The 26,308-nt window shown below is 41.2% G+C and overlaps 2 protein-coding genes across 8 annotated transcripts in view; both read right to left on the minus strand.

The window, feature by feature from the left end:
• GARRE1 (granule associated Rac and RHOG effector 1) overlaps positions 1-26,308 on the minus strand; it is an 82,154-nt gene that overhangs the window by 39,103 nt on the left and 16,743 nt on the right. For 5 of the 7 annotated variants that reach the window (XM_082677096.1, XM_082677092.1, XM_082677093.1 and 2 more), the window contains exons 2-3: positions 24,495-24,548; positions 8,539-9,817 (exon numbers count right to left, since the gene is read on the minus strand). In XM_082677096.1, coding sequence (XP_082533222.1) covers positions 8,539-9,033 — 495 coding nt within the window. In that variant the 5' untranslated portion in view covers positions 9,034-9,817; positions 24,495-24,548. The remainder of the gene's footprint in view (positions 1-8,538; positions 9,818-24,494; positions 24,549-26,308) is intronic. The other 2 variants (XM_082677095.1, XM_082677094.1) reach the window with 1 other exon arrangement.
• LOC309837331 (capZ-interacting protein-like) lies at positions 13,628-14,781 on the minus strand (the record flags this gene model as incomplete). The annotated part of the gene is given in 4 exon segments (XM_082677803.1): positions 13,628-13,744; positions 13,746-13,805; positions 13,807-14,694; positions 14,698-14,781. Coding segments are annotated over 4 exon segments (1,140 nt in total). The 5' UTR covers positions 14,773-14,781.

Consider the following 26,308-nt stretch of genomic DNA (forward strand, 5'->3'; position numbering starts at 1 on the left):
CAGACAAAAATAAATTAAAAAAAAATCCCCCTGAAAAAAATCCTATCTCACTCCATATAAAATTTAAACTCTTACCAGGGCCTACCAGGTTGTCTCACAGGTTAGGTAGGCGGTTCTGGTGTGGGGGCTAGGCCCCCTCACAGTGAGCTGGGTGGGGGGGACACTGAGCCCACAGGCAAGGCTTTAGGCTATTTTCCATCTGCGTCACAGCACTGCTTACACCTATGGTCACAATCTACTTATCAGTCTTGCCCACCAGGCCTAGAGCACTTTTTCTTTTTTTTTAAATTAATTTTTATTGGAGTATAGTTGATTTACAATGTTGTGTTAGTTTCTGCTGTACAGCAAAGTGAATCAGTTATACATATACACATATCTGCTCTTTTTTAGATTCTATTCCCATATAGGTCATTACAGAGTACTGAGTAGATAGAGTTCCCTGAACCATACAGAAGGTTCTTTTTTTTTTTTTTTTAATTTGTTTTATTATTTTTTGGCTGTGTTGGGTCTTTGTTGCTGCGCACGGGCTTTCTCTAGTTGCAGCAAGTGGGTGCTACTCTTTGTTGTGGTGCGCAGGCTTCTCATTGCAGTGGCTTCTCTTGTTGCAGAGCAAGGGCTCTAGGCACGTGGGCTTCAGTAGTTGTGGCATGTGGGCTCAGTAGTCGTGGCTCGTGGGCTCTAGAGCACAGGCTCAGTAGTTGGGGCGCACGGGCTTAGCTGCTCTGCGGCATGTGGGATCTTCCCAGACCAGAGCTCGAACCTGTGTCCCCTGCATTGACAGGTGGATTCTTAACCACTGTGCCACCAGGGAAGCCCTCTTTTTCTTTCTAATTAATTAATTTATTTTTTATACAGCAGGTTCTTATTATCTATTTTATACATATTAGTGTATACATGTCAATCCCAATCTCCCAGTTCATCCCCCCACCATCCCCCCACCCCCACCCCCTGCTTTCCCCCTCTGGTGTCCATACGTTTGTTTTCTACATCTGTCTCTATTTCTGCCTTGCAAACCGGTTCATCTGTACCATTTTTCTAGATTCCATATACATGCGTTAATATACGATATCTGTTTTTCTCTTTCTGACTTACTTCACTCTGTATGACAGACTCTAGGTCCATCCACGTCTCTGCAAATGCTTTTGATAGTCCTCACTCATCTTTGCCAGCTTGCAGCCAGCTCATCTGTATTTACCTTGGAGGGTGGGTGGTAGCAGCTAGGTGAAGAAGAAAGCAGGCCAGGTGACTGGGGCCTCCTCCAGGAGCTAGTGGGGCCTCAGAAGGGATTGGGAGTGAGCAAGGACTCACAGCGGTTCCTTTACTTTCCCATGTCTGGACACCTCGGCATTAGCTAGGTCAGAAAGGCAAGTCTCTTGGAGGGAATGGACACTGCAAACAAATACCTTGGCACAAAGACTGCACTGGCCTGGAACAGTGGAGAGGTAAAGGACACAACCCCTGTATATGTTGGGCCCAGAAAGATTTCAGGCAAATGTCATCTTTACAGACACTCAGATTCCTGATCTGTAAAGATGAGGAGGCTGTCAAAACAGGCTATTATCCAATTCTGTGAAATCTCAGAAGCTGACTAGTAATCATAAAAATTTAGAATAGGAAGTAATTCTGGAAAGGTAGTCCTATGTTAAATTACATTCCATGAACTGTTTTATTTCTGTTTCATTCTAATTTGCCCATCAAACCTCATTTTTCCTTACATTCACTCAAGACTTTTTAGTAACTATGAAATGTTAAATCACATTCTCCTAAAAGAAAGCAACGTTGCCATTTTAGTCACCAAAATTACAAGCACAGCATTCTTTCCCTGACTCCTACCTGCTGCTGGGGTCCTGCCTTCAGAGGTTTCTTTTCTCTATTCTCATTTTCTTCCTTGATTCACTTTTATTTTCATTTTTCTGAAAAGCACCTGCCTTTCTTCTCATCACTATACCTTACTCAATGACACTCTCTGTGATATTGTGATTTATAACAAATATATATTTTGGTCTTCTTCCAAGGTTCCTGGCACACAGCTCCTAAAAACCCTTGGAATTTTCTAAGTGATAAGAGAGAGAAAGTATCTTTTATTCATAACAAGCCTCTTTCAACCATACCTGAGTTTATGTCAATGAGGTGACTTTTGGAAAGCCCCTAAGGATGCGGGCTGGTTGCCAGGGGAACCAAGTTTGAAACTTTCAGACCAACCCCTCTGGAGAGGGGAAGAGGCTGGAGACAGAATCAACCACCAGTGGCCAAAGATTTAATCAACCACACCTGTTTAATGAAGGCTTGGAAAAAACCCAAAGGACGGGGTTCAGAGAGCTTCTGGGTTAAAGAACAGGTGGAGGTGCTGGGAGGGTGGCACGCCTGGAGAGGGCATGGAAGCCCACACCACTTCCCACATACCTTGCTTTATGCATATCTTTCATCTGGCTGTTGCTGAGTTACATCCTTTTATAATCTAGTAAGAAGAATGTTTTTCTGAGTTCTGTGAGCTGCTCTAATAAAGTAATCAAACCTGTGGGGTGGTCATGGGGACCTGTGATTTGCAGCAAGTTGGTAAGAAACATAGGTAACACCCTGGACTTGTAACTGCTGTCTAAGGGGGCAGGGTTGGGGGGCAGTCTAGTGGGACTGAGCCCTTAACTGTGGAATCTGATGCTAACTCCAGGTAAAAAACGTCAGAACTGATCCAGAATTGCTTGGTATGGGAAAAACCCCCACCAACAAACTTATGACCACAGCGCCAGAGGTGCAGTATTTTGTGAGTAGACAGAAAACAGAGGAGTTTTCCTAAATACTTCCCTTTCTGTTAGAAGACCACTTCACATGCACAAATCACTTATGTAATGGAATCATTTATTGTGTGTTCCTAATACATTACTTTTATCATGTGGTCGAAAGTTTCTCTCTCCCTTTTTTTAAACTTGTAAAATGTCCAAATATACACAAAAACAGAATACAACAAACCCCCGTGAACCCATCAAAAAACTTCAGTAACTATCAACGTTTTGCCATGTTTTTTCATCCTTTTCCCCTACTCCACCTTTTTCTGCTGGAATGTTTTGAAGCAAATCCCAGTTGACCAGGACCCAGTACATGTTCAAAGTTCCCAATTTATCATTTTTTTAATTAATTTTTATTGGAGTACAGTTGCTTTACAATGTTATGTTAGTTTCTACTATACAGCAAAGTGAATCAGCTATACAACTCTTGGGAACCCTGTACCAACACTGAGGGCTCGAGGTGAAACTGGAGCCCCAGAGCTGCCACGGGGTAAGAAAGCAAGGGGAGAAGTGTCATCACTTCATCTTGCTGCCCTCCCTTTACCTTCCCTTCAGAGGATGACCTCTTTACCTGTCTGACCTCACCCCTAGTGTCTTTGTTTTGCTGTTTCAGCCACAATAGGCCCTCACTGCTCTTCAAACACTCAAGTTTGCTCCTGCCTCAGGAACTTTAAACTAGCTGTCCCCTCTGCCTGGAATCCTCTTTTCCTGGTTATTACTGGGGCCTACTCCTTCATCTCCTTCAGTTCTTTACTCACATATCATGTTCTCAGTGATGCCTTTTCTAACTATCTTATCTAATTAGATCACAGCCCTCATCTATCTACGTGAAGGGAGGAATTTCTATCTTGCTCACTGCTGTATCCTCTGTGCCTGAAACAGTCCCTGGCACAAAGTGTGCAATAAATATCTGTGGAATGAACGCATGAACCACAAGTCAATTTGATTCTTTTATTTACATTTGCACTGAAAAGTAATTTTATTTAAGACACGTGATAGATGTTTATAAAAAGAAGTTGACATCTTTGACTTTCTAATAAATAGAAAACCTAATTATGGGGTTGTCTATACTTCTTTAATATGAACTACATGTTTTACTTGCAAATGATCCTTAGTTAGGATACCAGATTTCTAGGACAAATAAAATTGAAGTAGATAAAATCAAAGAGAACTCACAGCCACTCAATTCATGTAGCCCGGCATTTTACAGGAACATTAGAAGTAACACACCAATGAAGATGCCCCTAGACTTGAAAAGAAAGATAGAAACAGCAGGTTCCGTATGGTCTACCTCTAAAAAACGTTGTGGGGTGTAAAAGCTTTGTATAATGAACAAATTCAATATGGGAAACCATATTTTTCCTGAGTTCACACTTTGGCTGGACTGGCAGTTCGAGACTTACATAAAGGAATCCCCATGAAGCACTTGATTAAGATCATATTTCTCATTTTAGACAACATTCCAGTTCATATATACAATGTAAACTATACATTTTCTATAAATCCAAAGCGGGGAAAATCCTACCTAAACTATCAATTGGCTTGCTCAAAGATACCTAGCTACAGCAAGTGGACTCCAAGACACCCCCCACTCCACTTCCTTCCCTATGTACCCCCATTCTAGGTGCAAGGGAAATAGAGCAGTGACTATTAGAAGAGGTCCCCTAGGGCTTTTATGCTGGAAACGTTCTGGCAGTTTCTACATCAGGCAAGGTAATACTGCTGCCACCTTACAACACCAAAAGAGAAAGTAACACAGAAGAGAAAGGGAGGTGCTCACCTCAAGAACCAGCAAAGAAATGAGTAGAGCAAATGTTCTAGGAGTGGCAACTTTTTCCACCTAAAAGGGTTCCAGTGAGACTAATCTGCTGTATATTTCTCTCTTTTGTTGGCTCTGTACATGATTGTGTTCTGTACTGCAGAGAAGGACTAATAACACTTTTCAAGCCATGTTGGAAGCAATAATAATAAGTGATGATGATGACAACTAGCTGGGTACAGTGTTTCACACACGCTAATCGCTTCTGATCGTCACAAGAACTCTGGAAGGTGGGTGGTAATTCCATTTTATAGATGGACAGACTGAGGCTTAGAGATGTTAGAAGATTTGCTCAAGGCCATACAGACAATAAGAAGCAGAGTTGGGGCTTTGCTGGTGGTCCAGTGGTAAAGAATCTGCCTTCCAATGCAGGGGACACGGGTTCGATCCCTGCTTGGGGAACTAAGATCCCACATGCTGCGGGGCAACTAAGCCTGTGTGTCACAACTACTGAGCTCGCGCGCCTCAACAAGAGAGCCCACACGCTGCAAACTAGAGCCCACGTGCCCTGGAGCCCACATGCCACAACTAGAGAGAGAAAACCTGCACGCCACAACTAGAGAGAAACCCACACGCCGCAAAGAAGATCCCGCATGCTGCAGCTAAGACCCGTCGCAGCCAAAAAAAATAAATAAAATAAATATTAAAAAATGTAGATAATTAAAAAATAAATACAACACCTTTATAAAAAAAAAAGCAGAGTCACTTTCTACTCAAAACTTATTTCTCTAACAGAGAGATTATGAGGTTGAATCACCTGGGGTAAGGGGCAAAGTCACTGATGAGTACAGACAGGACAGGACTCATGTACACCCTGCCTGCCCCAGAGCACACAGTTGGCAACTGCAGTTCCTAGACACAGGCACCAGGATCTGTCAATCAACAAGCATATCCGAAACCTGGCTGCAAGTAAGGGAGCATTAGAAGCATGTTTTGGCTACCTGCAGGGGTGGGACAGTGGAACTGGTACTTTGTCTTAGGTTTCAAATGGTCAAGCGTTTGAATACTGAATTCAGGGCTTTTCTCAACCGCAGTCCTGGGCTAAGCTCTTGAGCAGAGGTCCTTGTCTAGCCAGTCAAGTTCATCAGTGTTAGGCCACAGACTTCTTTCCCCAAGGATGAATGCTAAAGAGCTTCTCTGGCCCTTGCTGATAAAATCTTTAAAAAACCAACAGGAAAAAAAAACACAAATGCCCAGCTATGCCATCTGAGTTGGTGAATATCCTGAGAGAAAGACCACGTCAGTACATAAATTCCAGAAACAACAAATACTGTTCTGTGGAAAGAGCAAAATGTTAAGTCTGCAGGCCTACATTTCACAATCACATTTTAGGATTTAATTATAAGTCAGCAGTTTGAAACCTAGAATACACGCATATATTCTAAAACCCATCAACAGCACTTAGTTTCCAGTTTAGCCTCTGAAAGCCTGTTTAGTCCATTATATACAAAAACATGGTAGTATTCCAGCTATCCTAATCGCATTTCAATGGGGGAAGTCAAGCCAAAATTCCAAAACACAGCAATAAGAAATATTTCCCCTTCTCAGCTCAAATGGTCCATGCTGGTCCCAGGAAAGCAGAAGGGACAAGGTAGGTGCTATTGCACACAGTGGTTTTACTAAACCCAACTCCTCAGGGTTGGTTCATCCTTCTCTAGCTGTCCTGACCTGGGGAACAAGGGCACTTGCCCCACAGGGTTGGAGGGCAAACAGCCCTGGAGGCCTAGCTCTGTCTCCTCCAGCACCTGGAGGCATGGACTGAAGAAGAGCCCAATAATGTTCAGGTTAAAATAATAGGCTTTGGCCTCATTTTCAAACCATTCTTGCCTGAAATTCTAAATAAAGCTAAAGGTGCTTGTGTCATTGCAGGTTGGGAACTGAAACAGTCTGGGTCTAATACTGTTCAGCACATTCTGAGAGGGCAGAGGCCCTAACTGCTCTCCTGCCACATCTCTGCACAGCAGTGACCAGGCATCCTGAGGGCTAAACATGGTTCTTCACATAAAACAAACAGAAGTCAAAGCTGTACATCTGTGCCTATACACACAGTAATCTGGAATGGCACAAACCAACCAGTTAACAGTGGTCTCCTCTGGGAAAAGGAATGGGATGGGAGAGTAGAGCAGTAGTTTTAAGTTTCACTGCTTGAATTTCTTTTGAGAAGTACGTTTCTTAAAAATACGCTTTATGTATGATTTACATGTGTAATTTAAAAACTAAACTACTTGCAAAATAGTAAAATCATAATTTCTCTGAATATATGATGTGATCATAGAAAAAAATCAGAAAATAAAAATAAACTTGGATAGGTTCAAAATAGAATGAGCCAAGGAGGATATCATACATTTATACCAGCAGATTCAGCAAACTATAACTCATGGGCCAAATCCAGTCCAACAGACAGGTCTACAAGGTAAAACTGGTTTTCGCATTCATAAAGGGTTATTTAAAAAAAACAAAGAAGAATGTGAAAGAGACCCACGTGGTCCATGAAGCTTAAAATTTACTTACTATTTGCCCTCTACAGAAAAAGTCTGATGATGCCTAATGCCTAATTTACACCAAGACTATTGTGTCTTTTCAAAAATAGTTTCTGGGCTTCCCTGGTGGCACAGTGGTTAAGAATCCGCCTGCCAATTCAGGCGACACGGGTTCGAGCACTGGTCGAGGAAGATCCCCCATGCCACGGAGCAACTAAGCCCATGCGCCACAACTACCGAGCCTGCACTCTAGAGCCCACAAGCCACAACTACTGAGCCCACGTGCCACAACTACTGATGCCTGCATGCCACAACTCCTGAAGCCTGCATGACACAATTACTGAAGCCTGCGCACCTAGAGCTCGTGCTCCACAACAAGAGAAGCCACCACAATGAGAAGCCTGAGCACCGCAATGAAGAGTAGCTCCCGCTCACCGCAACTAGAGAAAGCCCGCGCGCAGCAACGAAGACCCAATGCAGCCAAATATAAATAAATAAAAACAAACATAGTTTTAAATTCCTCTTGGAAATGCCTTCAAAATCACGATATGCCTTTTAAACACAATAAAAAATGAGTCATAATACTTAATAGCCTAACTTTTTTTTCCCCTAAACCCACAACAGTATAAGTTAGCTTATTCAGCTACCACAATCACCAGATTTAGTTCAGAAGACTAGTGATTTCCTAAAATCAAACACAACCCCAGGATGGGGAAAGGAACATTCTCCCTCCTAGCATCCAGAAACCTAACCTCTAATGTGCTGCTAAAACGTACAAGGACACATGGAAAAATCAAACTCAGAAGAACTCTCTGAGCAGGTAAAAATAATTTAAAAAATCTAGCAGTGAAGCTAATTTAAGTTTAATAAATTATTTCCTAAATGAAGGAAGGAAAAACATCATGTTTATTCTGAATGAAATTTGTATTCCAATCTTACACTCTAATGTAGAGCCCTGAAAAAGGGAGAATATTTCATTTTGACTACCAAAGACCCTAAGAAACATACTGAATAAGAATCAAATGCATCCAAATGTAAATAGATGTAAATTTAGAACTGAAAAAGTAACTTCTCCTGTAAACATGTGTAGAACTTTCTACATTAAACCAATGGTTCTATATAATGAAAATTCACAAAGAAATCTTCATAATCATATTTAGAATTCTCAGTCCCTACTATGTACTTTAACAGTATGTTATTTGGAAATTAAGTTCCAGCTTGAAAATTTAAAGAACATAAAACATAGGCTGATTTGTTTAATAATCTTCTATCTTACTTAATTTGAAATGAAAGCAATTCAGAACCTGGCATGCAAAAATTTTTTACAAGGACAGGGTATCAATGGAAGAGGACGAAGACCATCATTTCAGTGATTTGAGAAAAAACTAAGACAAACATTCCCACTTACCTCTGGAATACATTTTCCTACCCAAGTATGACACAGAAGATACTCTACCTCAATGTCCTGGAGACTGAATTCCTTCTGATCTGTAAAGTTTGCAGCCCCGGCACTAAGTTCCATCAGCATCTTGGCGATCTCAGGCTTTATGGCTGAAGTCAGCCGACTGGCTGCTTCCATGACGTGCTCCTGCACATCTTTGAGTTGCATGGCTGCCTTGGAATAGTGAGAGTTCCTGAACACAGTGCTGAAGAGATCTGTGAGGAAAGTACTGGCACGGCAGAAGACGTTGAGGGCGTCCAGGTATTTGGAGATGCCCTGCTGGATGTCAGCAATGGGTGTGGAGTGGGGCATGGCATGGTGGCAGCTGCCTGCAGCAGTCAGACTGCCCAGGGGGGCGGTGGTGGCCGTAGATGCCAGGGGAGCACTCAGTGCTCGGCCAAGCTCAGGCATTGGGTACTGCTGGTGCTGCTGCACCTTCTGCTTGGACCCGCCAAGCAGGAAGCGCCGCTTGTAGTCCATTTTACTGTCCTGGGCACTGCAGCAATACATGCGGGAAGGGGAACTGTCCCAGGGACCGTGAGAGGGTCAGGGTCCTGATTCCTTTTTTTCCCCCCTAAAACTGTAGCTAGGTATAAAAATAGTGGAGTTCTGCAAATCTAAGTTTTAAAAAAGGCATTTCCATGAGGCAGGTGACCATGTGATCCAATGTAGTTGTGAAAAGGACAACAGGTTTATATAATTAATATTTTCAGTGTAGGCAGGACCTCTGACAAAAAATAAAAGTGTGTCCAAAATGCTATATAAGAAATGTTAGCATTCTACTCTCTTAATAAAAAGATATGCTTGCTGAGAAAAATGTTCACCTAGAATTGCTTTGCAAGAATATTTTGATACTTGTATTTACAATGGCAGAAAAATAACTTAACTTAAAAAAATGTAATATAATGTATCTTCAATATACCAGAAAAGTCAGAACCCAAAAACCCACAAGCTGATCAACAGCAATTTAAAAAGCAGTACAGAATTACTTCACACTAAGTCCTCAGTAAGATCAAATCTCTGCAGAATTTTGACAGAGCCTGCCTGCCAAATCGATTTACCTGTAAAATGTCTTCTCAATGCGAAAAATTTCCTTTAATATTTTCTGAAAGCAAGCTTTTATTTTTTTTTAAATGGCATTTATTATAAGTCCTCTCCTTCTTTTCTTTTGTTTGCTGAGGTAGCAGTTTCCGTGTAACATTAATAAGAGGTGCTTCCAGACTGGGTTGGCCCTCAATTGTAAAGTCTGAAGCAAGAATGCACAGATGTATTTGTAAGGCTTCTAAGTCATTTCCTGTAAGGGGGAAAAATAAGATAGAGTTAGGAAAGTTACAAGACAGTGAGTAATTCTGGAACATTAACTCCTGAAATGCTATTATCCACAAAGGTGGGCTCCAAATGAATAAGAAACTATATAAAAACCTTATAAAAGCAGGTACAACAGTGAGAGTGCAACTATGATATGATGACTGTTAGAAAATTCCTCAAGTTGTAGTACAAAAATAATGTAACAAAAAGTTTGATTCCCCACTAACCACTCCAAAACTCAGGCTGACAAGTGACACATCAAGCAGGGCCTGGACTCATGTTTGTGTTTCCTCCTCAAAGAGCTCACAAATCCATAAGAGGATTAGAAGAGTACACAGATTAGGTGAGGGCTGTTGACAAGTAGAGAACTCACAAAACCTTAAGGGGGATTTGGAAGTGGAGTGATGAGCAAAGACTGAGAGAAATCAGAAAGGTTGTTATGAAGAAAATGTTACTCGGAGGTAGGCCTTGATTGTAGGATAGGTTTTGATAAGCACAAAAGGGATGGCTGGGGCTCACCAGATGAAAGGACCACCACAGCAAAGGCCCTGAAGCAGGATGGCTTAAAGTCTGTTCAGGATACCCCGCTGGGCTTAAGTGCAGCATACAGAAAGACAGAGCCTGGAGAGGTAAGTGGCTGGCAGGTTTGTAGACAGGATGCTACTCATCCTCACCCAGGTACCAATTTCCCCTCCAGATGTTCGAAAGGAAGCCTCGGAGGGTGTGCAGGTTCTTACACCCTGGGGAAGCTTCTATAGAACCCCTGGCTCTGGATAGGTGCAAAGAGCAAGGTCTGAACACCTCTGATTGCAGTTTCTGAACTACTCTACAATAGTAGAGTAATGTGATTCTTCCTACACAGCTACAACTAGGTTTACACTTGCCTGAAACTATCTATTCTTCCAAACATAACAACAGTTCAAATATGTTTTACTGAATGATACATGTAGTCTATATTAAACTTCAATGTACATGATGTTTGTATATAGTTTGGTCTACTTATTGATAACTAGGCTTTCTTTCCATTTTCCTTTTTTTTTTTTTTTTTGCGGTACGCGGGCCTCTCACCGCTGTGGCCTCTCCCGTTGCGGAGCACAGGCTCTGGGCGCGCAGGCTCAGCGGCCATGGCTCACGGGCCCAGCTGCTCCGCGGCATGTGGGATCCTCCCGGCCCGGGGCACGAATCCGTGTCCCCTGAATCGGCAGGTGGACTCTCAACCACTGCGCCACCAGGGAAGCCCTCCCTTTTCCTTTTTTGATAGATAAAAATAAATATAAATCATACCTTATCACTCATCATGGCCAAATACCATGCCTCCTTTACAGTTCTACAATTGCATTAGGAACACAGGAAGGCAGGCAGGTTATAAGAGCAAGAGATGAGGAAAGTGCTATGGATACAAACACATACTCTAAAAGTATAGCAATCCTAACCCAGCTAGCATATAAATCCAACTAAACCAGCCACCATTTGTAGCTCTGTGTTCAAGAGAATCTTGACTCTCTAAAAACTCTCATAACCTTTTCAAGAAACAAGACATCAAACAGCTATATGTAAGAAATCTGTTCCCAAATGTTCATTTTTCAGATTCATTACAATAAGGCAATCATATCTATTCCTAGCCAAGTGCTCCATTGTTATCAATGTGGCTGTACAAATTCCGAGGTACAAAAGAAGCACTCAGCAGGAGTGCTGAAGGACGGAAGGCTGCTCACACAGAAACTGTGTGGTCTGTGAAGGAAAACCATCACCTTGAATTGGCCACAGTGTCTTGAGCAACCCTGAGGAGAACCTTTCTTTGTTCTGTGTTGTACACTGGTGCCCCTGGCTCTGAGAGTTCACCCTCATTCCTCTGCCAGATGATCCTAGAAGGTCAAGTAAGACCCATATACTTACTAATTTTTTTTTTTTGCGGTACGCGTGCCTCTCACTGCTGTGGCCTCTCCCGTTGTGGAGCACAGGCTCCGGACGCACAGGCTCAGCGGCCATGGCTCACGGGCCCAGCCGCTCCGCGGCATGTGGGATCTTCCCGGACCAGGGCACGAACCCGTGTCCCCTGCATCGGCAGGCGGACTCTCAGCCACTGCGCCACCAGGGAAGCCCCCTACTTACTAATTTTTTAAAAGTCACCATAAACATTAAACTTTTTTCTGCTTTACATGCTTCCAAAGTTTATGTAAATGAAACTTGTAATACTTAAAAATATACTACTTCACCAAATTCATCTACAAATTCAACGCAATCTCTAGCAAAACTTGAACTAGCTTTTTTACAGAAATAGGCAAGCTGATCCTAAAATGCATATGGAAATGCAAGGGACCCAACACGACCAAATGAATATTGAAAAAAATATGGAGAACTCACACTTCCTAACTTGAAAATGTACTGTAAAGCTATAGTAACAAAGACAGCAGAGCACTGGCATAAGAAATGACATATATGTATCAGTGGAATGCAGTTGAGAGTTTAGAATAAACCCATACCTCTATGGTCAACTGATTTTAGACAAGGGTGCCCAAACCATTCAGTTGGGAAAGAATAGTCTTTTCAATAAATGGTGATGGGACAACTAGATACCCATATGCAAAAAAAAAAAAAGAATATGAACCCCTATCTTATATCATAAACAAAAATTAACTCAAAATGGATCAAAGACCTCAATGTAAGAGCTAAAACTATAAAGCTTTTATAAGAAAATACAGGGACTTCCCTGGTGGCGCAGTGGTTAAGAATCCGCCTGCCAATGCAGGGGACACAGGTTCGAGCCCTGGTCCGGGAAGATCCCACATGCCATGGAGCAACTAAGCCCACGTGCCACAACTACTGAGCCTGCGTTCTAGACTCGTGAGCCACAACTACTGAGACCTTGTGCCACAAGTACTGAAGTCCGCGCAACTAGAGCCTGTGCTCCACAACAAGAGAAGCCACTGCAATGAGAAGCACGCGCACGGCAACGAAGAGCAGCCCCTGCTCGCTGCAACTGGAGAAACCCAGCACACAGCAACGAAGACCCAACACAGCCAAAAATAAATAAATAAAATAAATAAACTTTTTAAAAAAGGAAAGAAAATATAGGTGTAAATCTTTGTGATCTTAGATTAGGCAATGGTTTCTTGGACATGATATCTTTTTTTTTTGTTTTTGTTGGAACAGACACATATTTTTTAATGTTTCAATAATTATCTCTTCTCGCCTAGTGTTTTCAAAATTGGTTGGCCAGTCAAATTTTGACCAAGCTGAAAGGTTGTCTCAGGGTCTCTATACAATTTAAGGTCTTCTGTAACTTACAGGATTTATATTTCCAGTGATACTACTTTGTTTCTAGCTACCTGAAATGAGTCTTTACTTACATTTGAGAACCATGAAAACTTAAGAAAAATAAAAAGGCTGTCACCTTACACAAACACAATCTGATTAGGTAAATCCCAGTCCAGTTCTGAGGTCAGCTATAGGGTTAGGTGGGTGTGGACAGTATCTGGGCCCCACAGTTTGACCAGTATCCCTAGGGAGTTGTCACCATAGTAAATTGTTTTAAATGAGTTTCTTTTTTTTTTGTTTTAAACCAAGTCTATCAGGTGACACAAACTCAAGTTGATAAAAGTCTTGGCCCTCAGATCCAATCTCTGTCTCTGATGGTGCAGACATCGGGAAATTGCACCCTGTGTCCTCAGGCTGACTCCAGACCCTCACGCCATCCTGCTCCTGAGATGGCTTCCTTTGCTGCCACTACGATCATTGCTGCTACTTCAAGGACACAGCTCCAGCAGCTTCATCACTAGGCACAATGAGATCTTCTTCACCTTTTAGTGTCCTGGACAGGGGTGTTATCCTCTGTCTTGGGGACCTCACTGCTAGTGTCCGGCTGGGCATGGCCAGTGCCAGGGTCACAGCCTGGCTCGAGGACAGCCCCCTCCATCTTGCTTTTCCTTGCCGGTCCCCTGCTCAGGACTGTGGTCGCCCTCCCCTCCTCCAGGATGGGCTTTGGGGGGTCTCCTCCCCGACAGCTCCCTCCTCCAGCCCCTCTGTGTCTTGGCTCCTCTGTCTGGGCTCTTCTTCTTCACTGGCCACCCTCTCCTTCACCTCTGTAGGCTCTTCCATCTGCTCTTCAGCTGGTTTCTCCTCCATGGGGCTCCCACACCCGTCCTCTGCCTCTGGGCTGGAGGCTCGGGCTGGACGCTGGCTGGCCCCCTCCTCGGAGTTCCCCATGGCCGTTTCGTGCTGCTGGGCTACCCCCAAGGCCCTTCCCTTCTCCTCCTGCTTCTCTGTCCTGCTGGGCGTCCTCCTCAGAGGAGGGGATCCTGGAGTCTTGCTCTTGGCTGGGAACACCTCGTTGCCATTCTCTTCCTTGGCGCCATTCTCCTGGGAGGACTCCATGGCCCTGAGCTTCCCCAGGTCCCCACAATCCGATTGGGACCTTCTGAATAGCCTGGAGGGAGGGCACCTTTTTATGGAGCCCCTCGTCTGCACCTTACTGTAAGAGGGCAGATGACTGCCTTCAGGAGGCTGGTCAAAGCTGATGGGCACCTCCTCTGGCTTGCTGGCCCGAGACCACACGCCAGGGCTGCTGGGGGTAGAAAGCTGGCTGTGAAACGGTGATCCCATGGCCTTGAGTTGGGGACTCTTGGGTGAGGCCCCAGGCAGCAGGGTCGCTGGATCAAAGGCTAAACTGGCCTGGAGCTTCTTGATCAGAGGCGAGCTCTTCACCTTGACTTTAGGAGGCTGGTATGCATTGGGCAGTGACTTCTCTTCACCATTCTGGCCCAGTTCTACCCTGGGGAGGAACAGAGAGAGGGAGCAGGGCAGTTTCCTTCTTGTTGGTTTACTGGCTGGTGTCTCCTTTGCAGCGGCTGCCTGCTCCCTGAATCACTCGGCCAGCTGGGCCACAGAGGGGGGCGCCGAGTCGTCCACACTGGCATTGGTCTTTGCCGGCCTTTCCTCCATGTCCTCCAGGTGCCAACTCAGCGGAGGCCGAACGCACTCGCTCTGGCCAGGGCTCGTGATCCCCACTCTCTGCTTGGCTCCCGTGCTGGCTGCAGAATGCCCCGCCTGCCCGGGCCCTGTGCTAGAGGAGGAGGGAGGAGGGAGGAGGGAGGGGGAGGGGGAGCTGGATATGACATCTTAAAGCACAAACAACAAAAGAAAAAATGGATAAACTGGACTTCATCAAAACTAAAAACGTTGGTGCATCAAAGGTCACTATAAAGGTGAAAAGAAAACCCACAGTATGGGCAAAAATACTGGAAAATCATGTATCTTGTTAAAAGTCTAGTATCCAGAATACAAAAAGAACCCGTAAAATTCAACAATAAAATGACAAATAATCTATTAAAAGGTGGGCAAATGATACTAAAAGACATTTCTTGAAAGATATACAACTGGTTAATAAGCAAATGAAAGGATGCTCAACATGGATAGTCACTAGGGAAACACAAATAAACCACAGTAAGATACTACTTCATACATGCTGGCATAGCTACAGCAAAAACAAACAAAAAACAAAACAGAAAATAAGTGTGGGTGAGAATGTGGAGAAACTGGAACTCTCATAAATTGCTGGTGAGAACGTGAAATGATGCTGCTACTGTGAAAAGCAGTTTGGCAGTTCCGAAAAATGTTAAACAGAGCTGCCATTAAGACCAAGCAATTCCACTCTTAAGCATATACCCAAGAAAACTGAAAACATATATTTATATAAAAACTTGCACATGAATGTCCATAGCATCATTATTCATAATAGCCCCAAAGTGGAACAACCCAAGTCTATCAACTGCTGAATGAATAAACAAAATGTGGTAGAGCCATACAATGGCATATTATTCAGCCATAAAAAAGAATGAAGTGGGACTTCCCTGGTGGCACAGTGGTTAAGAATCCACCTGCCAATGCAGGGGACACGGGTTTGAGCCCTAGTCCAGGAGGATCCCACATGCCGCAGAGCAACTAAGCCCGTGTGCCACAACTACTGAAGCCCGCGCACCTAGAGCCCATGCTCTGCAATGGGAGAGGCCACCGCAATGAGAGGCCCATGCACTGCAACAAAGAGTGGTCCCTGCTCGCCGCAACTAGAGAAAGCCCGCGCGCAGCAACAAATACCCAATGCAGCCAAAAATAAATAAATAAATAAATTTATTTAAAAAAAAAAAAAAAGAAAAAAAGAATGAAGTATTGATAAATGCTACAGTGTGGCTGAACCTTGAAGACATTATGGTAAGAGAAAGAAGCCAGAAACAGAAGGTTATATACTGTGAGATTCCATTGATATGAAACATCCAGATAAAGCAAATCCGTAGAGACAGATAAAAGTAGCTCAGTGGTTGCCAGGAGTTGAGGAGAGGAAGGGAATGGGGAGTGACTATCAATTAATACAGAGTTTCTTTTTGAGGTGATGAAGACATTCTACAGTTAGATGGTGGTGATGGTCGCACAATTTTGTTAATGTACTAAGACTCACTGAATTTCACACTTTAAAATGGTGAATTTTATGGTATGAGAATTATATATCAATTAAAAAGGAGAGAAATAGGGAAAAATATATATTACTGGCCTCCAGAAATGTCTACTTAGAATAGATGAGCATCTGCTACATCTGAAAAATGATTTACTGGGTAGATGGTCAGCTTTGTGGGTGGCTACCCACTAACCAGGGTGGTGATTATTTGGGTATTTACTTGGAGATAATAAAATCAAGCATAGTTACTATAATTTCTGTACTTTCCTATGTGTTATTCTTCAGTGAAAGTTTAAGGAAGAAACAAAGGATTAACTAGAACAAAAAGGAGGGAAGCTTGGGTAAAGAAAGTTTCATTCCAAGTAGAACAGCATGAGGGAGGGGAAACCCAGAAGGCAGTACCGCAGAGACTACCAAATGGCTGGTTTCAATCAAATCTCCTTCCTCCTTTACAATAAACCAGCGGGGCCAAGAATATGTGCACCGCACTACTCTGAAATGTACATGCTTACATGACTAACTGGGGTATAATAAAAAGTTCTAGATGAAAAGCCATGGCAAACTTTAAGATTCAGATCTAATCCAAACTATAATTTCAGTACTAAGAAGAAAGCAGCAGGTTCATGAAAATAAAAACCTAAAAAGAAAGGGGAGGGAAGTAATGTCATAAAAAATGGCAGAGTAGGAACCTCCAAAAATTCTCTCCTCCATAAAAACAGTGATAAAACTGGCCTAATTGGTCAGAATCAACTTTTTTTTTTAACATCTTTATTGGAGTATAATTGCTTTACAACGGTGTGTTAGTTTCTGCTTTATAACAAAGTGAATCAGCTATACATATACATATATCCCCATATCTCTTCCCTCTTGTGTCTCCCTCCCTCCCACCCTCCCTATCTCACCCCTCTAGGTGGTCACAAAGCACCGAGCTGATCTCCCTGTGCTATGCGGCTGCTTCCCACTAGCTGTCTATTTTACATTTGGTAGTGTATATATGTCTATGCCACTCTCTCACTTTGTCCCAGCTTACCCTTCCCCCTCCCCGTGTCCTCAAGTCCATTCTCTAGTAGGTCTGCGTCTTTATTCCCATCCTGCCCCTAGATTCTTCATGACCTTTTTTTTTTAGATTCCATATATATGTGTTAGCATACGGTATTTGTTTTTCTCTTTCTGACTTACTTCACTCTGTATGACAGACCCTGGGTCCATCCACCTCACTACAAATAACTCAATTTCGTTTCTTTTTATGGCTGAGTAATATTCCGTTGTATATATGTGCCATATCTTCTTTATCCATTCATCTGTTGATGGACACTTAGGTTGCTTCCATGTCGTGGCTATTGTAAATAGTGCTGCAATGAACACTGTGGTACATGACTCAGAATCAACTTTTTAAAGACTAGAAATTAACAGGATTGAAGCAAACTGGGGAGCATTTATTCAAGAAAAAGGCTGAATCTCAGTAAGAATACAGTAGTACCCCCATCCATGGGGGCATATGTTCCAAGACCCCCAGTGGATGCCTGAAACCTCAGGCAGCATATACAGCGTGGATACACTGGACAAAGAGATGATACATGTTCCAGGAGGGATGGAATGGGACAGCATGATATTTTATCATGCAACTTGGAATGGCGTGCAATTTAAAACTTATTTCTGGAATTTTCCACTTAATGTTTTCAGGCTGCACTTAACTGCAGGTAACTGAAATGGCTGAAAGTGAAACTGTGGATAAGGGGGGAGGGGACTGCTATAGTCAGCTTTGTAGCATTTTAACTCGATCTAGTTCCATTCCCTGCTCTCGAACACTATGGTAACCTTGAAAAATAACAGCTGCATTTGCAGTGAAAACCAGAAGGCAGGCAGCAGAACTGGAGGGAGCAGAACTAGGCTAGAGCTCCTTCAGAGTTTCATTCCTAGAAAATTATCATTATCTGACTTATCTGCAGGTTCCCTGGAAGATCCCACTTGCAAGGATCTCTATTTGATCTGACTTGGAACTCACTTGGAGAGGGAAGAGAATCTGATTTCCAGTTGCCACATTATATCATAAAAAATGTTCAGTTTTCAATTAAAACTTAACAAGACATGCAAAGAAACAAGAAAATATGGCCCTTATACAGGAAAGCAAACAAATAAACAAACAAGAGAAACAACTGATGAGGAAGCCCAGATGTTGGACTTACTAGACAGAGACTAAAATCGGCTATTTTCAATATGTTCAAAGAACTAAAGGAAACCATATCTGAAGAACTAAAGGAAGTCAACTATACTTCTGTTTTTTTAAAGTAAAATCATTAAAAAGAAAAAAAAAAAGAACTAAAGGAACATATGAGAATGATGTCTCAGCAAATCCAGAATACTACTAAAAGAGAGAAATATTTTTAAAACAGAACCAAATAGAAATTCTGGAGTTGAAAAATACAACTAACATAAAAAAATTAACTAAAGGCTCAACAGCAGATCTGAACAGGAATCAGTGAAACTGAAGATTAACCAACTGAGATTATCCAGTCTGGGGAACAGGAAGAAAAAAGAAAAGAGTCTCAGAGACCTGTGGGACACCATCAAGCATACCAGCATCATATAATAGGATTCTCAGAAGAGGAGACGGAGAAAGGCACAGAAAAAAAATATTTGAAGAAATAAAGGCCCCAAATTTCTCAAATTTGATAAAAAGCACATGAATCTACACATCTATGAAGCTCAACAAACTCCAAGTAGGATAAACTCAAAAAAATCAACCTAGGCATATTATAATCAAATTGCCTAAAGCCAAAGCAAGAATCTTGAAAGCAACAAGAGAAAAACAATTCATCATGTATAGTTGATTCTCATTATTTACAGGCAGTTATAAAAAGTTGCCATGTACACTGAATTAGCAAATACTGAACCAGTACTCCTAGATCCTGTGAGCCTCTAGTCAAAACATTTTCACCAACCAATCAATATATAACCTTGTTTTATGTGTGTTTCTGTTTAAAGACACCTTAGTTAATATTTACTGTTGATTCATTAACACTGAACTCACAGGTAATGGCACTATAACTCATGCCTGAATGACACTCATCTAACAGGTCTTTTCTCTGTTAGGTACATCATGGCCTTCTTGGGCTTATGAACACTAAACAGCACTTCAGCAATACACTTAGGGGCCATTTTAAACAGTGAAACTGCCAACAAAAAGTATAAAAATGCAAAAAATGTGGCACTAAATAGACTATGAAAAGAATACTTGTTTATAGTCTGAGAGCTGAAATGAGAAGGCAGAGCGTCACCCTGTTCATCCTCAGCTGGGGGTGTGCATGTTGTGCAATTCAAATTTTTTGCCACTCTGCACATGTCTACAACTGACCACAAGAGTTCTACAAGTATTGTTCCAAATAAATTTTAGCCAGTAAGCTTATCTGCAAATACAGGATCTGAGAATCGTGAGGATCAACTATATATAACACTACTTGAAACACTTGTGCTCCCAACATAATGGGGTACTCCTCTTTTTAAAAATATAATATACAAAAACATCAATCTATGAAACAAATAATCAGAGGGTTACTGACCATCTTACAAGATACAGAGGTTCCTTTAAGTACTGAACCCATGGTATATTTAATGTAACAATTCAGCAATTCTATTATGTACAACCTTTCAGGATTTCATTGTGATTTTTAAAAGCTCAAGCCTATATATTTAAGGTACAATCTATCTGTCAATTTAGAAGTATATAATTTATAAAGACAAATTTATGCTTTAAGAAAACAATTACATTTGGTGAATCACATTCACTCCTTTTTTTCCCCTTCTAGAATGCATTGTTTTAAAAATAAAAAATAACATTTGTAAAAGCTAAACAAGTTGAGGAGTTATATTATTATTCATTAAACTTTTTATTTTAGTGCTAAGTTCATGGTGAAATTTTTTATAAAAATGCCAGTGGATATTACAAATGCTTAAAGAAAAACTTAACAAGGTAAAATATATATTAATATCTCTTCACTGACTAGCTTGCATATAGCTGCTTCATCAAAGATGATTACTTCAATCGAAAAGACAAACCAATAACAAGTATTGGTGAGAATGTGGAAAAATTGGAACCCTCATACATTGCTAGTAGGATGTTAAAATAGTACAGCACTTTGGAAAACAGTTTGGCAGCTCCTTAAAATAAGTATAGTGTTAGCACATGACCCAGCAATTCCACTCTAATGAATATATTCAAGAGAAATGAAAAATATAAATCCACACAAAAATCTATACATCAACATTCACAGCAGCATTACTCAAAGTAGTCAAAAAATAGAAACAACCCAAATGTCTATCAACTGATGAATGAATAAACAAAATGTGGTATAGCTATACAATGGAACATTAAATATATATATTATGTACATATAAAGGAATGAAGTACTGATACATGCTAAAACATGGATGAACTTTGAAAACATTGTGCTAAGTGTGAAAGAAGCCAGACACAAGAAGCCACATATTATATGCTCCCACTGATATGTAATACCCAGAATAGGCAGATCCATAGAAACAGAAAGTAGGTTTGTGGAATGGAGAATCACTGCTAATGGGTACAGGGTTTCTTTTTGCGGCAATGACAAGGTTCAGAAGTTAGATAATGGTGATTGTTGCACAACTCTAAATATACACACATATGGTATGTGAATTATATCTCAATAAAGCTGTTATTTTCCCTATGTAACTTCATTGCCATTTTCCTTATGTAACTTCTCATTTAATAGCAAAAGGTACATAATAAAAAATAAGTTTTCAGGACTTCCCCGGTGGTGCAGTGGTTAAGAATCCGCCTGCCAATGCAGGGGACACGGGTTTGAGCTCTGGTCTGGGAAGATCCCACATGTGGAGCAACTAAGTCCGTGTGCCACAACTACTGAGCCTGCACTCTAGAGCCCATGAGCCACAACTACTGAATCCGCATGCTACAACTACTGAAGCCCGTGCGCCTGGAACCCATGCTCCACAACAAGAGAAGCCACCGCAAGGAGAAGACTGCTGATAGCAACGAAGAGTAGTCCCCACTCATTGCAACTACAGAAAGCCCGTGCGCAGCAATGCAGACCCAACGCAGCCAAAAATAAATAAATAAATAAAATAATTAATTTAAAAAATAATAAGTTTTCCAGAGATACCTTTAATGCCAGACTTAGTTTCCTTTTCATACTTCAATTAGAAATCTGGATTTAAATGCTGCTATCCCAAATCTGGGAATGTGAATACTGAAAAGGCCCTTAAAGATCATCTAATTTAAGCCCTTCAATTTACAGACGAGGGAAGAAAGTCTCAGGATACTAAATGTCTTGCACTAGACCACACAGCGCCCGTATCTTGACCCTCAGAACTCTAAATGTATACATAAATATTCTGTTCAGCACTATCTAGACTGACACATTAAGCTACGCTACAGGAATAAATCCTGAAAGGAGTGGCCTAACCTAAGATTTATTTTTTGCTCACATAAAGTTCAAGGCAGCCCTTCAACTTGTAGGGACATCATTGGAACTTTTGTTTTCCACAGTCACCTTAGCACAACAAACTCATATCAACTCTTTACTGCTTCCCACTGTAAGTGACACACATCACTTCCCATCACAGCCCTTTGGCCAGAATTAGTCACTTGTGCTAATGTAGCCACAAGGTAAACTGGGAAATGTAGGGGGACACATGGAATACTGGGTAAGCAATACAGTCGGCCACAGCTGCCCATCCAGCCCAGCTGTGGGTTGCACAGTTTTTACAAGATGGCGAAAGCAATTCTGATTCCACCCAGGAGAGGCTGGTTTGCAATGTGGAGTCCCTACAGTTGCTTTCCAGAGGCCAGGTGATGCTCACATAGGCTGCTCCAGGACATGGTTCTTTGCTGTGTTTATGTATGCAGGGTGGGGGAGTGGAAGGAGGTAGAGAAGGAAAGGTCACAGAGTCCTTTGAGAAACTGATGACAAAACACTCCATAGTCTTAACACTATCCAAAACACCAAAGTTTTCATTCAGTTTTGGATTTAGAGCCCCAGGTGAAGAACCACCTGCCATCCACACTCGCCATGTTTCCCTTCCCTACAGAGGAACGCTACACAGAGCTGAAGGCAGCAGATGACTTCATCCAAACTGAGCCTCTCTTCCTGCACTTAGTGTCGGTCCAGCAATAACCAAATAGGGGAGGCCAAAGGCTCAAGCTAACGCAGTCAGGGGGCACCAAAGAGAAATATATATTGGATCCTCTGTGGGGATTTTTGCTTTATTTTTTAGCTTAATTTTTTGTTTGTGTTTTGTTTGTTTGTTTTTTGGCTGCGCCATGTTACTTGTGGGATCTTAGTTCCCCGACCAGGGATTGAACTCATGCCCCCTGAAGTGGCAGCACACAGTCCTAACCACTGGACTCCCAGGGAATTCCCATATTGAACCCTTTGTATCCATATCACTTATTACCCGTGCACCTGTATCCTCAAGGTGTGGTCCTCAGGCCGTGAGCATCAGAATTGAATTGCTAAACACCAAAGGTGCACCTGTATTAGGATAAGTCTGTCTATAGGCCATATCAGTGTACAGGGCATGGTTATAATGCCCACTGAACATGTTATTAAGAGTGGAAAATTTTTAAGCAATTTTTTATGAGATGCCATATTAACATTAACCTTGTTAAGACTAGGATGAAAAGAAAGAAGCCAACCAAAGCTTAAGGACTTCCTTCCCTGACATTAGAATCAGAACATCCCTTTAATGGAATGACTATTAAAATGCTGATTCCTGGAATACAATCCAAATCTAACGAATCAATCTTTGGAGGCAGGAGCAGAGAATATGCATTTTTTACAAGATCCTCAGGTGAGTCTAGATGCATGTTATAATTTGAGAGTCAAACTGGTCAGCTAAAAACCTGCTGAAAGCCACAAGGATGACGACACCTGAGCATGGACATCTGAAGTTGCTGACTATATAAACACCACTTAAGGCAACTCAGGTATTTCACCAATATTCCTATTCATCAAGAATCCAGAAAGGGACTTCCACCTCCATGTGATAAATGACTCTACTTCTTAGAACCAAGGGGCTGGTTGGAAAATTCAATGAAAACTTCTGTTTGTATCATAATTGCTTCTAACAAGACCACTCCGGTCCAACAGTCAAGCCTGGGGTTCTTCTCCAGGCAGAAAGAACAAACAAGCCCCTGAAGAAAACAAAAATTGGTTTTTACTTATTCTTAATGGATCCGGTGTTCCTGTGCTGACCTTTGCTGTAATCAAAACTAGATAGTGTTGAATTCAAGGAAATATCATGGAATTGAAATACCATTCAAGTTCTATCATTTTCAAATAGGCTTTTGCCAAGAAACAATATGCAAAGAAGGTGGTGACATCCATCTAAGGAGTCATCTTCATGGCAGTGATCATAATATCCCCTGACAAAATACTGATGGAAGCTCGGTGATGGGTACACATGAGATTCATCACATTATCTGCTCTACTGTTGTATACGATCAAACAGTTCTGTAATGAAAAGTTTAAAATGTACACAAACATGTATATAAGCACGTGGATATATCTCTTTTACTTTTTTTAATAAAATTATTCTCAATACTTGTCTTATTGTTTTTTGAAAGCTTTTCCTCCATATTTATCTCCCTGAAGGGCTAAAATATGTTCAATCCATTTAAGGACATTTCTGCTGTGTATTTTCTTAAAAAGAATTTTCACTGGGAAAATATTCACCATTTATGAATCCACTATTCATGCTACATGGAAATAAATATGCATTGTGAAAGATCTCAGAAGTCAGTTGTAGCCAAGACTTGTAAGATTTAAGTATGGTATTCATAAGTTTTAACGCTGCCTAAGATTCTCAAACACATGGCAGAAAAGGACATTTTAGTAGATATCACATCTTTTCAACATTACAATAATTTGCAAAAATTCTCAATAGATTAAAATTGAACTCAGACCTGATTACATCATTTAAAGCATTCCTTTCTGCATCAAAGTCAACAGGAATTTGTATTTCAAACAATAACAAAGAACATGCTTGAAACTAGACAAAAGTTAAGTATAAAAGGGTTTTCTTATACCCATAACTGATAAAATTTTTAAAAAGTGGTCATCCTGAGAAAATTTGAAGAGCTTCCCTTTAGAGATGCAGTGGAAAAGAAAGTGGCCCTGGTGGCTAACTAACTGGTTGAGATCCTGGCTCTGCCACTTACCAGCTACGTGACTTGGGCAAGTTCTTTAACCTCTGTGTGCCTCAGTTTCATCGTCTGTAAAATAGGGATAGTAACAGTAACTACTATTATTGAGTTAAATGAGTTTATACATACAAAGCATGTAGAATAATGTCTGGCACATATTAAGCACTACTTGTTTGATGATCTTATTATTATTATCATTCCAGTAAGTGAAAGTAACCAGGCCTTATTATCTTGCTTGTCTGGAAAAAAGTTACTGACAAACAAGAAAGGTCTTGTAAAGTCACCCAATCCCTAAACTGAGTAGAAATCTACGTATTCTAGGGTGGGTGGCATCACATGTTTCAGTGATGTGATAGTTATTATTTGTGAACACAGAGAACAATTTTAAATCCATTTCAGTCATTAAGCCAATAGAGAAAAAGAAGTGAAAAGCAGTCCTGTTGTCAGAAATGGTATGGCACAAAGCAGCTTCATTTCAAGATGACAGGCTAAATAAACAGGCACATATACTTACCTCCCCACCTTCCTCAAATTCCAAAGACAACAAAAAGATATTCACAAGGGAATCACAACATAACGGTAATTAAAATGGCCGAGAGACATAGTCGATTTGAATGCTGGCCACTTTCTAGAAGACAGAAAGGAAGTGGAGGAAATTGTATGACAAGATAGACCAGAGCAGAGCTAGACACTTCTCAGAACATGTAAAGCCAAAGGCGGGCAGAGAAGCAGAGCCCTTTTCCTGGAGGAGCTGGATAAACGCCCAGCTTTGAGTCAGCAGGTACAGTCAGGAGTGGGAAATAGGTTCATCTACCTGATCTCCTCCATACTTCTCACCCCTGGTCACTGAATCAGCGAACTCCTATTAAGGCAAGAGGACTGTTGGAAAAACAGGAACCTCTTGTCAATAACCTATATAATCAACCTGGTTCTTCATCGATAAGCATCACCAGATAGTGAAAGAAGAGGACATAAAGGAAAACTAAGATGAAAAGCAGATCAGACTCCAGGAGAAACATATATTTTAGGTCCCAGAAAAACTGGTATCTAAAGAAATTCTAACTGGTATCCTCAGAGAGAGATGAGAAGATAATGCAACCTTAAAACAAAAGCAAGCGAAACATAAATTAAGCAGAAATCAAGGAAGAACTCTTGGAAATAAGAAAGATGATTGCCAAGATGAAAAACAAGGGAATAAATAAAATAGGAGTGGAGTAGCATGTAGGGGATACACACACACACACCCCCCACACTTGCTTATATTTTTTTAAAACAAGCAATGGAAGAATAAACCAAAAACCAATAAAAATGTTTACCTAGGAGGTACAGAGAAGAACAAAGGCAAGGAAGGAAGCCATACTTCTCTCAGTATAACTGGCTTTTTATATAGTTTTATCTTTAGAACCATGTAAATATATTATATAATTATAAAACAAAAGTAAATAAAAAATAAAACAATCCTAAAAATAAAAAAGACAAGTGAACCTAAACTATTTATCAAATTGGTGGCATAACCACACAGAGAAGGATTTTTCAAGTTAAAACAGGGTCTTGACTGTACCTCTCTGGTGTTACTGTCAATAAAGGAGAAGAGACACAAATATAAAGTCAAAGAAATAAAAATCCTGTAATCCTTCTATTGAATTTGAATCATGAGTTATCCTTTTCTTTCTAAAAAGTACACATTTACTTTACTGAAAAGATCTAAATTCACATCCCATTTGCAATTAATGCCCTTAATACTATTTCCTCCCACCAAATAGGATGAGAATTCCTTATAGAAATGGCTGATTCTAGATATGGGGTCAAAAACAAAAAGATAAGCCCAG

The sequence above is a fragment of the Grampus griseus genome (genome assembly GCF_964374135.1).
Source record: "Grampus griseus genome assembly, chromosome: 19".
Taxonomy (NCBI): domain Eukaryota; kingdom Metazoa; phylum Chordata; class Mammalia; order Artiodactyla; family Delphinidae; genus Grampus; species Grampus griseus.